Source organism: Cheilinus undulatus, linkage group 16 (assembly GCF_018320785.1).
Source record: "Cheilinus undulatus linkage group 16, ASM1832078v1, whole genome shotgun sequence".
NCBI lineage: Eukaryota > Metazoa > Chordata > Actinopteri > Labriformes > Labridae > Cheilinus > Cheilinus undulatus.
In genome coordinates this window covers 23792662-23805892 of record NC_054880.1, presented here as the reverse complement: position 1 = coordinate 23805892, position 13231 = coordinate 23792662, and the positions used below count along the sequence as shown (strand labels likewise).

Below are 13231 nucleotides of genomic sequence, written 5' to 3'. Positions count from 1 at the left end.
CTCTAACATCTAGATGTACATATACTTAAAATAAACTCATTTTTAAAAAGTACTATTGAAAAGAAAAATATTGGTTTGTATCGGTTATCACTCATCAGGAGTAGGAAATTATCGGTTAGTGGTATTGTTTCAAACAAATACTTATCTGCATCCCTAATCTAAACCAGTAATGAAAGTGTTGCAAAATCCATTTTGTTGCAGAAACAATACTAGTGAGTGTACTGATATTATCATCCCACCACTACTGTGTGTGCATGTGTTCATGTGTGCGCGCGTGTGCAGCGGTATTCTGTATTTTGGATTGGTCCCAAACTTCTAAAAAAAGTTTTGTAATTTGCTTAGTTTTTGTTTATTCTTTTCAAGGTTGTCTTGTACTGTTGGTTGTTTTTGCATAATAATAAAGTGGAGCCCTAAATCTTCAGAGTAACCTTGAAGAATCTTTTTGAAGAAGAAAGGTTTTGTGCCCTACAGATGTACTGTTGCTTGTATCTTTGGTTATCTGCATCCACATATACTTTTGCACTTGTAAATGTAACCCTTAAAATTGGCTTCATGAGGTCCCACAAGGGCTGTGTAAGGTCACAGACTGAAGCTTAACTCTGCCACAGAGTGGCCTCAGTTCAGGACAAATCATGATTGCAGTGCTCTTGCTCAGTACAGGGAGATTGCCTGATTAGACTGCAAAAGAATTAGTGCCATGAGCTCAACCAATAATGTACACACTCCGACGAGCACACAAAGCATGCACCCAAGGAGAAGCAGCCAAAGTCTTGTAATGCTGACTACCCACAAGCACACACCAACAAACAACACACAAACATTCATTTCATTTCCGTTGCTTGGCCGGTCTAATTTTGAGTTTTGTCAGAGCACATTATTACTTTTTCATTTCAACAATAACCCCTACTTTGCTCTCCTTGTAGCTCTTACACCTTCTCTCCTTTTTCCATGCTTGTTTTCTGTTGTGTTCCATCTTTGTCTCTCTCTCACCTTTTCTCCCTCTTATATTTAAATGATCATACTGTGATTTAAGATAAGGTACAGAAATCAATTTGAGCAAACAGTATAACATGTACTAGCTCACATCACATATTCTGGGTCAATTATAGTTTCCCCTTATTTCCACATATCTTGCTGAAATAGTCTTCCTCATATGATAGAAATGCACACTCTCTCTGACTCTTCTTTTTCACTCAGACCACCCCCATCACACACGCATACGCACATTCACCAGAAACCCTGAATATTCATAAGCTGATTCTGTGTTTATGATATCATGATGAAATTTTCTCAGGGCCAACTAGGCTTGTGTGTCAGAGTGAATGTTTGTGTGAGTATGGATGCCTTGAATGCTCAAGGATATTTCTATCTTGTAAATAATTCTGCAGAAAACTTGGTAGACGAACACATACTGACACTAGTACAATAAAAGCCCACACAGATGCACTCAGAGGTCCTTGCAGGAGATTTTTATGCATTTAGATGATTTTTCTACTGCATTAGTGTGTCATTCTGTATCCTTGCAGAAGGTTTTTTTCCATTATATTTTGCTCATGGTTCTGTACACCACAGACTGAGCAAAAAAAAAAGTGTGCTGAATCAGCGCCCATCCAATACTGGCCAAATTTCAAATGGTGTTTGTAAGATTGGTTCTGCTGTTGCTACACATGTCAAGTCAAGTGAATTTATATGCATACTTTAAATCACATACAGTCACTCAACAGATCTGCAGGCTCAAATCCAAAATGGTTCCAACTCACATCAATTTCTCCTGGATTACCACACAATCTGAAACTCTGTGGCCTCTAGAGTTGTTACTCTTGCAGTTTGGACAACTATACAGTGACATGTATTCACAAAACAATGGTTTCACATTATTTAAGGATGTGAAGGATGAAACGCAGATCCTCAAATGAAAAAAAGAAGGGAAAGCAATTACGAGCAAGGAGGATTAAACAATATTGTTCCTGCATCTCCAGATTATTTTATCTACCAATATGACTTAAATAAAAGCTAACTAACCACAATAACTAAGTCTGTTAGCCTTTGTCTGTTTAAAAGTATGATAATAAAAATAAAATACTGACTCATATTAGCATCTTGCTTGAAGAGGTGTAGCATGAGCCATGAAAGCACCCATGTAATATTAGATCCATCTCGAGTCTTTTACAAATAAATTATATAGAGAAAACAACAGTTTGGTATTTGATCTTAACAGCATTGGTAGCTTGGTTTAACAACTTGATACCCATTCTGTGCAAACAGATCAAAGCCGTATGTGTGTAGATGATGTTGTTTCCCTTGTTTCGCATGGAAGTGGTAATGTTTAGCTATAAAATTATTTTTAATAAAAGAATAAAATACTTACAATATCACCTTACAACAAAAGCAGCTCGCAGTTTAAGGTTGGATTAAATCAAAAGCACTGGTTACAGCCTGTTTTAGATTTAGGGCTAAAGCGGCAGAACAGCAAACAATTATACATTCACATTTAACCTGAAAGTGACTTCAATTACACAATCCCACTGGTCTGAGATACCTAAACAGAGGTGGCATTGTACAAAGAAGGACAGTGTGTTGAGCAATGACACCACAATTTTGCAGCTCTATTCTATTGCTCAATGTCAACACTAAATGTGCTCTATTGATTTCACCTAACATGGTTTGGTCATAAAAGTGAAAGATTAATATGGACAAAGTAGCAGCATTAAAACGTGCTGACTGGACGAGTTCTCCCTATTTTTAAGTCTTCTCATGTTAAATGCATCTGAAGTTAAGTGTTGGTAGGTGTTCCTGTTTACATTTATGTAATTAAATGACCAAAGGTTGAAGATTAGAAACAAACACATGGAAAAAAGAGAAAGCAAGAGTCAGGGAGAGGGAGCAAGAGAGTGAGAAAGACAGAGAGAATACATTTCTGGGGATATTATTAAAAGCACTGCATCTGAGGCCTTTGATTGCACAGCTGAATAATTGATAGAAAGCTATTACGGCTGGTATGAATGCCTCGAGGTGTCACCACGCACACATACGCACAAGCAGAGACACTGAGGGATACAACTCTGCATAAATATGAGAATGTTTTGTGCGGGTACATTTCTTTGCATGTTGTGCATGTGTGTAGGGGCTTGTGACTATTTGTGTATGTGTGTTTCTGAGTTGGTGTGAACGTATTAATAGCTTAGCTCCTCTTAGCCTCCCTGACAGAGTGACAGAGACATTACTAATCCAGCTGTGACAAGTTGCCACCCCTCCTTCTCCCTCTTCTCCCTCCTCTGCTCTCCTTCTTTCTTCACCCAAACAAAATTACAGTTCAGTGCACAGTGAGGTGTGTTGTGCTACAAATCAGAATATTGTTGCACACATTGGACTGGCTTTGTTTAGAGTTGATCTTTGCTAAAAGACATAGAAATAGAAAACACATGTATCTTATAATCATCTCTAAAGACTTGAATTTGAAGTAGGCTACGTGTCATTATTTATGTTGTCATACAGCCTTATGAAATCAATTTAAGCCAAATGACCGTGAAAAGCAGAAAGGACCTAGGTTAGGTGCTAAACACCTTTCTTTTCCTTATAATGAAAGCTTATCTCCATGTTTAGACAGCACTGCCTAAAGCACCATGCAGACCAGTAGTCCTCCATTTCTCGAGAGATGTGTTCATGCTAACACCTTTAAAGCATGCTCAAACTCCATATTACCACATTTTAATAACAGAATGATTTACTCAAAGAGCTATACTTCTTGTCGCTGCTGTGCACACAGAAGGTAGATTAAGTCTTAACTGCAGGGTATTGTTTTCTAAAATAACATACTGAGTTAGGTAAAGAGAAAAAATCTATGAAAGAGCATATACGAACCAGCAGCAAGCTACAGCTCCGTTTCAGTCTTATTGAACAGGTGGCCTATGTGGATGCTCATGCTGTCTTCATGATATCTAACTGAGTTAATCACAGTTTATCACATATCTACTGGGTTAATCCTATTGATCTAATTTTGTTCCATCTTTGAAGGGTTTATTTTCTCTCTGCTTTTCATTCTAGTTTGGTATAAATGGTACAGAAAAAACAGCAAGGGGCCTATGTCTTGTCTGGATTGCATTCTGTTTGATTAGTCACTTGTCCAAGCTTCAGCCCTATTTGCTCTTGTTAAAAATGAATCTGAGAATTAATGCTTCCTTTCTGTGCGTGACCTTAAATGCAGCGTACACTGTCACTTAAATTATTGCTGCCGACAGTCAGTATAGCTCCTACAGCAGCTTCCCAGAGGTCCATTCTGGAGATCTACGCCTTCTGTTTGTAAGCAATTCGTTTCCTTCTTTCTTTGTAGCAGTTGGTGTTATCTTTGCTGTTTATCACTTGTACTTGCATCACTAAGGAGGGCATAAACCCTGAACTGATAGTCCTCTAAGTCCAATAGCGTATCCGGGCCCCAGTCTCCTGGGAAGATGGTAATGTTCAGTGCCCTCTGAGGGGTATTAGAGGTTTCTCCTGTGCGTTAAAGAATGCTGCTCTACTGGATGACTGCTTTTGTGTTGCTTATCAGATCTACAACTGGGATGCATTCAGGTGGAGCAGCAAGGTTCAATATATTAACTAACTTACTGTGTCTGAGAGTTCAGATCATAGGAGAATAAAACAGGAGGAGTGAAGAGACTGTTGATACTAGAGTTGGGCATCGCCACAGATTGTCTGAATTGATTCGATCTCCATTCACAAGGTCAGACGTAGTCTGTCTCATGTTGGACATGTGTGCTATTGACAGACACGTGTGCTTGTCAATTAAATGACAGTGCTGATGAAAAAAGAAACGTGCATCATGTTATGTATGTTGCATTATGTTAACTTTATACACTACCCACATGGGATGTGGTCTGTAATAGCTGTGGCTCCATCAAGTTACCTGTATGGCTGCTTGTGCTGCAGATGTGGAGGTTTACATGGGAAAGCAAAATTCAGCTCTTATAATACACCATAAATACAAAATATGATTGGTCATAAGTTTCAAGCCTCAAATTAGAGTCTAACGCTTCATGAGGTGGGTACAGGTTAAGACACAAACAGCATAAGTGATGCAAATTTAATGCTGGTCGTACAAGGATGACACAGCTCTGACAATGGCCAGATCATACTTAACTTAAAACCTGGGGACTTTTGATTTACTTCATGCTTTCTTATATTTGCATGGCTGAATATATAACAATAATATAGCTTCTATAGCCACAACCTAGGATTCATTTTCTGCTGGTAGTAGTGAATTTAATATGCTCCCATCTTTAGAGGTCATGTTACTGATACCAAACCTTGCAAAGCAGATGGATATGCCCGTTTTCATGTTTCTCACTGGCGAATCCATCTTGCAAAGCTTCCATCTGAACCATTTGGGCCTGGTTAGAAAGTGACAGGACCAATCAGCGTCGAGGGGCAGTACTTTCAGGTGTGGCAGAGTCGTGACATAAGCAAGCAGCAACAAGAGGCTGGTGCAATTATGGCAGAAGACATTAGCGTGGATGCTGCTAAAGCGCCAGTTTTATCAGAACTTGACAACATTTCTTTGTTAAAAGAAGAACAAAGAACAGCAGTGAGTTGTTTTCTTTTCAAAAACGAAAAAAGTCGTGTACTGACATGTCTACAGTTGCTATGATTCTTGTTATGCAGCTCTCTACAGAGTTCAATTTGTCTCCTTCAGTAGGTAGTTTTTTTTCAAAGGCTCTGCCCTTTCCCAAACCCTGGCTGTGAGTGGTTTTCCAGATGCTTTTGTGGTTTTAAATGTAGTTAGAATGACTCAGCCAAAGGGTAGACAAGGGCGTTAATTGTAAGTCCAGTTTCTGGTCCAAACTATTCAAAAATCTCTCTGTGTCACTCAGGCTTGCTACGTAGATGTCCCACTTTCTTTAAAAGAAACCACACAATGTTTGGATCTCTGGATAAGTCAGTGCCTGTGTATTGGCAGCACATACTGTATATATTTTTTGATAACAGGGGCCAATAAGAGCTACAGAGACTCATCAATATGGACTGGCAAAGTGAAACAATGAGTGGTCAGCTACTGAGAGCAGCAAATGCAGATTATGGGGATTATTCTCCGTAGGATTGGCTGTACAAGCAACCCTGTCTACAAAAGTGAGTCATTCATAATAACAGTGATCATAAAAAATACAACTGGGCTTAAATAATTATTGACAGTGTTTTTAAAATCAGGATAAGAGAATCCACTCAAGATTTTAAAGCTACAATCTGTAAAATTTTTACACAAAAATTTTTACCTTCATCATTTAAAAATTACAACTCCTATGTATATTTTTTTCTAGATGAGTACTTACAGTACCTCAAATATTGATATTGCCAACAGTTATAAAATACTTAACTTTAATAGTTTTGATAGGATGTATCTTGTAGGCAGCCACCATGACAGAACTATGGTAAGGCTCAACATGTTGATTGTTGCTGTTACTATGATAATACTGATGATGCCAAAAACTGCTACATAAGGAAATGAGAACTGCAACTGTAAGCTGCCATTTCTTTGCTGTATCTCATTTATGTTCTGTGCTTCTTACTTGTGATGGACAACACCTATTCTATGTAGTCACTTTTGTGTTTCTTACACAGCTTCTTGAAAACTTTACCTCCATTTTCCAGATCAAAGTAGTGCTACAGTAGCTACTAGGTGGGGGCAGTTGCGTTACAGTTTACATGGAGCATTTGACTTTGATTGTGGGACGTGATTACAAAATATTAAGAGCTAAGAGTTTGACTCGTAACTCCGGTGACCAGCAAAGGATCTGTTTTTAATAGTTTAGCCGGCTAATCTCACACACCCCCAGTTTATTTACCATTTAATCACATTTTTTTCTGTAAAAGAATTCAAATGAGGGAAAAAGGCTGTTAACAGTGACATTACTATTTTACTTGACTTCTTTGTGAGTGGCTCACAGTGTGAACCAGGAAGGCTACTTTTAAAAGCTTTTCTTTCTTGTTTATAGTTTAGTAAAAACACTTAATGGAGGGCAGTTTTTTGTGACATAAGGTAATCATGGGTTGGATCGGTGGTTCTCAACTGGTGGGTCGGGACCCATAAGTGGGTCGCAAAGCTGTTTTCATTTGGTCCTGAATGTGTACCAGGACAAAAATGTTGCAAAAAGTATTAATACAGAAGCCTTATATTATATTTTATTTAAGCTTAATTTAACCAGGTTAGTCACATTGAGATCAAAGATCTCTTTTAAAGGGAGACCTTATGTAGACACACAGAACAGCAATGTATTTGGGAGTTTTTTCTCCTGTGATGACAAGGATATTTTGGTGTTTTCTCAATCTTTAAACATATTTCTTTCCTTTTTCTTGGGAAAACAAGCTGAATTCCTCAACATAAAAAAATAAATTCTTTAAGAATTCTTTACTCTGGTGGCAGATTTGTATTATTTAAAGACCCTACTCTGGCTGTTGTAATTTTTTCCTATTGTTTCAAAATTATTTTCCAAGAGAAATTATGCAATAATTGCACACAAGTTTCTGGGTTTGCATCCACCCACTCTGTTTGGGGGTGGATGGAGGTTTAAAAGCACAAATGTACAAAGTGCAATTCAGTTCTTCCTCAACAAACATTCGATGGTGCCTTGAAAAAGCACCATATACTGTACTAACAGTCTGCCTTCGCCAACCCAGAATCCAAAAATAGACAACAGCTTACAGTACGCTTCACAAATTTGCCTCACTCTCCCGCCACACACACAATGATAAAAACACACACACAGAACACTGATTATGAAGTAGAGCATCAAAGAAAGCACACACATTCCTCAAAATTCTGCTTCAAACTTTCTTACACACATTCAGTTACACATGGATAAAGTCTGTCTGTCTATCTGTCTCTCACACACATACACACATAAACATGCATTATATGATGGGGCTTCTTCCAAGACTCCGTACATTTTGAATATGGAAACATTAAATGAAGTTTAATTTAAAAATTCATCAAAGATGCAGATAATTACATGCAGGTCTTTTAATATCAGTTTCCATTGTCTGCCTTCAATTTTAAGTTGGACGGGGGACATTTAATGAATTGCCCCTGAGGAATGAAGCCCTTCATATTCAGTCATGCATAAACACATACAGGTTTAGTCCTCTATACCTCGACAAATTGGAGCAGGAAAGTCCCAGACGGCTGTGTTTCCAGCATTGGTGATGCAGGTGAGTGTGGCGTGGCCATCTAAGACGTAACCAGGAACACAGCTGTACCGCACACTGTCTCCCACAGCATAACGAGGGCCACCGCTCAGCACTGCTTTGGGTGGGACACCCGGGTTTCCACAGGATGAACTGTGGAGTTCTGCACAGGAAAGGAAAAGAGGGGGGGTAAATTGAGTAAATTGTGCTAAATGTTTAAGTACATATTTTCCACACAAACATCTGCCATTTGACCAGACAATAAAGCCAGCTACTACAGTGATGCATACAGGCAGCTCTGGAGCCCTTGCAGCTCAAGACCTCCAACTGAATTTACCATTTAACGCACAGTCACATGGACAGATGAGGAAGACACTCACATTGTGATTATGCAGTTTAAACAGCCACACGTTGTTTCAGCTTTTCTAAAATCATACCCTAAACACACATACATCTTGGTCATAAAGCCTGTGGTTCTTTACAGTACTGTATATCATGGCAGCTGTAAAAGAACTTTTTTGATGGTTTTCCAAGGCAAAGGAGACAAAAGTGTAGCCCCGGAGAAAAGGAGAGAGACAATAGCAGTGTGTTCTATAGTTAATCACATTATTCCCTCTAGATACACTTCTGTGCAGAAGACATATGCACACGTGTGGATATAAACATCTGCGCACACAAACACAAGCACAGCAGAGAGAGAGAGAGAGAGAGAGAGAGAGAGAGAGAGAGAGAGAGAGAGAGAGAGAGAGAGAGAGAGAGAGAGAGGAATAGAAAGGGGTATTACAAGCCATAAAGCAGGAAGTAGATGGGAGAACAGGGACCAACTCTGGTCTTATTGTTTGAACTTGATTGATACAACTATGAAACTGTTGAGACAGATAGGGGGTTGGGGAGGGAGGGAGACAGACAGGTTGTATGAGGGGGAGGTAAGAGCACAGTGAGACAAAAAGAGGGGGAGGCGGGGAAAAATGAGAGACAGATGATGCCCAACTTGATAGATAGAAGTATGAAGCTGCTCAGACAGAGGGGGGAGAGAGGAAAGAGGGGATGATTTAAAGAAAGGGAGAAAGATGAGGGAATGGGGTAAATCAGGAGTTGTAGTGAGAAAGATTATGCTCAGAGGGCTCCCAAATGAGTAGTGAAAATGGAGCTCCAATTTTTCTTAAAATTTCAAGAGAAACTATGAAAACCTTATAGCTTCTGCCTTACTCCTAAAGGGTGTGCAATAATTTCAGAATGAAAACTTAAAATACAGCTGTAGGGGATTTCTTACAAAGAAAAATAAAAAAAATAATCATTCAAAAAGCAGACAGTGGAGGGTAGGGATTCGGGCTGGGTATTTCCCGACGACACGGCATGTATCATGATACAGGGGCTACTCGTGGTGTAGCGGTACAGAAAAATTTCGGTTCGGTACGTACCTCAGTTTTGAAGTCACGGTTCGGTATGTTTTCAGTATGGTAATTTAAGCGAATAAATAAAATATAATTTTAATTTTTAAATTAAATTGTATGAAAATAAATAGGCTGAATAATTTACATTTATATTATTAATAATGCTGTAACCTCTTTCCAAAAGTTCTTCAATGATTACAATACACAATACTCAATACATTTTTGAGTTACTAGGTTATTTTCATTGATATATTGACATATTTATACCCATCCTTTAAAAAACAAAATTTCCCAGCCAACTTGAACGCATCATCACACCACCGTGCATTAGCTTGATACATTGACACCTTTATACCCATCCTTTAAAAAAAAAAATTCCCAGCCAACTTGAACGCATTATCATACCGTGCGTTAGCTTGTTAATTATGTTAATTAGCATCTTTCCTACCGATTTCAACACGGACTTCAGCACTGGATTACTTATTCAATCAATGGGACCTACTGCAAAGTTTGGGAGAACTTTTCACAGCCCATCTTGGCGGATAAAGAGGTTAGAGCTGTGTGAAATCTGAGGATATCTTTACCTAGGATGCAGCTGCAGAGTCCGTCTCTCCCTCCTTCAAGGCTGATGTATGAAGGTAAAATTAATTTGATTTACAGAGCCAGAGCACCATTGTTATAATAAAAAACAATCTGAAAGAATAAGAAATTTTAAAGAAATTTTTACTTAAGACTTTGCTGTTCCTCCTCTTTAGGGTGACATTCTTGTTTGAGTGGAGCGTTTTCAAAGGCTTTCATTGGTCCGCTGGACTATGTGCTTTTAGCGACTCAGCTGCTGAATAAAGTCAGCGCTATTGTTGTTGTCTTTGTCCACTGTTGTATTTTACTGGGAAACAAAGTGTTCCTAAACAGGACATTTTTATCTGGGAGTATTCAGGCTGCTGCTGTCCTTTGCTGTGGTTGTGTGGTTGTCAGGACAGTGTTGACAGTGAGTTGCTCTCTGGTAATCCTTCTGTGTTTGAGCTTGGCTCCACATGTATTGTTCAGTACACGTCTGTACCATACCAAGAGGCCCGTACTGAATTGGTTCAGTACGAACGCACGTACCATTACACCCCTAGAGACTACCATACTGTACAATATGATATCACAATACATGTTGATTTGGGATAAAAAACATAGCAAAAGGCATGTCCTGCACAGAGTTAGCCACATCTGCTGCTCTTTATTATAGCTAAAAACAGAAAAGGCTAGCTTCTAGGATCATACACGTAGGATCCCAAACACTCAAGTAAATTAAAATAGTCTATTTATAATCATTTAGCTATTAATAAATGCAAATATATTAATATTTAATCTTTTAACACATAAAATGGTCTTGTCGTCTCTGTTGTTTTTTTCAAACAATATTCTAGTTTCTCTTTACTCTAAGCCCACTTGCATTTCTAAGGATGATTTTTTTCTTTAAGATATTCCTTTATTAGTCCCACAAGAGGAAATTCAAACGCCTCTGTTATATCTGCATACAGAGGCATCATAGTTACTTTAATGAACCCATGAGTGGGGATTAACCAGTCTTCCTTACTCTCCTCCAGCAGTTGTCTGTTCAGCTCATGTCTTTACAAATAATGTATAATGTGCTGCTTATGATTTTTCTGATCCTGTTTAGAATATGAGGGAAAATTCGACTTTACAGTGTCATTAAGTATTGGTTAGGATGACACAGACTAGCCCAGTGAACATGGCTGTTGTTGCAAACTGCTAATTAGCCTGGTGTTGTGTTTCAATTAAAGATTGATGTTACCGCAGTGTTTTACCTTGTTTACTGCACAGCTTGCATGAATCCTATCCAACTCCTGACACCTTGGTGTTTAAAGAAAGAAACACGGAAAAACAGTAACTTTGCTTTTAGTCTTGCTGGCAGTGGACTATGATCATGTTACCAGAGTGAGTCCCAAATGTAACTTGTTTTGGACTAAGGTGTGTGCTCCATCATGCAGTTAAGCATCTGTTGCCCTCTATTTATGATGGATAGGATGTATTTTAAAACTGCTGTCACAGCATTTACTGCCATAGGGATTCTGTGGCATCCGTATCAATACATGTATCAGACAGAAGAACAGTTCAAAAGAACGTTCATTATTTTTTTCTGGTAGTGACTCAGTGATGAGAAATTATCTAAAGTTTACTGTTTTATGGGATATGTTGATGAATTTCATTGGTAGTTCTGGATTATTTTGGAAAATAAAATAGTCTTTAACTTTTTATAGGTTTCCTGCAGAGTGCAGTCAAAGGTTGCCATTGTTGTCCAACAGCAGATACATATTTAAAGCCTTTATTTATCTATTCAAAAGTTAATGAAACGTTACTTTACATCCCTTGATCCTGATAAGCGTTTTGGATTATTATGTCAAATATTTCCTCTGATCGAGGAAGGAAAAGAGAGCGCATATGCACCATTATGCACTGACGGGGAAAAAAAAAGAAAAAACTTGATTTGATATTCTAATGTAACTCAGTTTACACATGAAGTGTGCAAACATTGATGCAAATGTAATAAACATCATCTTTTTATAGACCTGAATCATTTTGCTTAAGGACTTATTGAAACACCTATGGAGACATAGACATTACTCTGTGTGCTTGCACAGGTACGCTGTGAAGTGGTTGGTCAGATTTATTCCTTGTATAATTGTTTTAAAACACCTGAGTTTAATACCCTATGTTGAAGGGAAAATTCGGGATAGGAAATAGATACCACTTAATACTAGTAGTTAGACAGGATTTGATGTCAGCAAACAAACCAACTGAGAGATTTTTTATTTGTTGGCTGAGTCATTTATACATTGACTACTTTTTCACATGCATCCTTTTCTCCTCTTGTGCCTCTAGTTCCACCACATTGCATGAAAATACTCTGAGGGTTAGGCTGATGTTTTGTATTTTGTGGTCACACACAAAAACCTCTTTCTTGATCCTTTCAAATAAAGCTCACTACTTTTGTTATTCTGAACACATGGTAATTGTAATGGGGTCCAGGCGCCAAAGTTAAGGGATCATTTAAAATTAGATACAACTATAACAAAAATAACTTAATAATGCAATAACTTCCAAGGCAGAAAAACAGATATACACACATTAATGCCTTCTGTAATTAGAGAGTAAAACAGTCAGTAGAGGATTATTACAAAATGTGTATTTAATCCTGCAGCTCAGGGAGGCTAGATGCAATAAAAGACAGAGGAAAATCGTTTTGCTAAAGACCCTGATAGACCCCATCACCTTCAGACTCCTCCTTATCTCCACACACACAAACGGCTGCAGAGAAATGTACACTGACAAGACACACTAGCACCTTAGCACGCAGCCACGCACCCGGGGTCATCCATCACTGTGGCGACCCCCTGTGCTGGGTTGTGATTGGGTGTCAGGTTGGCCTAGTGTTGCGACCTGTTGGCCTATTGATTTTGCTAGTGTGTGGTCCCACTCAGTGTCAGGATGTTTTTTGTTCGTTGTCTTATCAGACACACACACACACACACACCTACAAACCAGTGTGACATTTAATGGTGCTACTGGAAATGCACAAATACTTCTCTTCTTAGCCTAATATTTTTTTTTTTTCTAATTTTTTTCAAACATAAATATTTAAGTATACTTAG

The 13231-nt window shown here is 38.4% G+C and overlaps 1 protein-coding gene across 1 annotated transcript in view; it reads right to left on the bottom strand.

The window, feature by feature from the left end:
• Positions 1-13231, bottom strand: part of csmd3b (CUB and Sushi multiple domains 3b) — a 367690-nt gene that overhangs the window by 259516 nt on the left and 94943 nt on the right. Inside the window, exon 4 of the mRNA XM_041808608.1 lies at positions 8141-8338. Within this exon, the coding sequence (XP_041664542.1) occupies positions 8141-8338 (198 nt within the window). The remainder of the gene's footprint in view (positions 1-8140; positions 8339-13231) is intronic.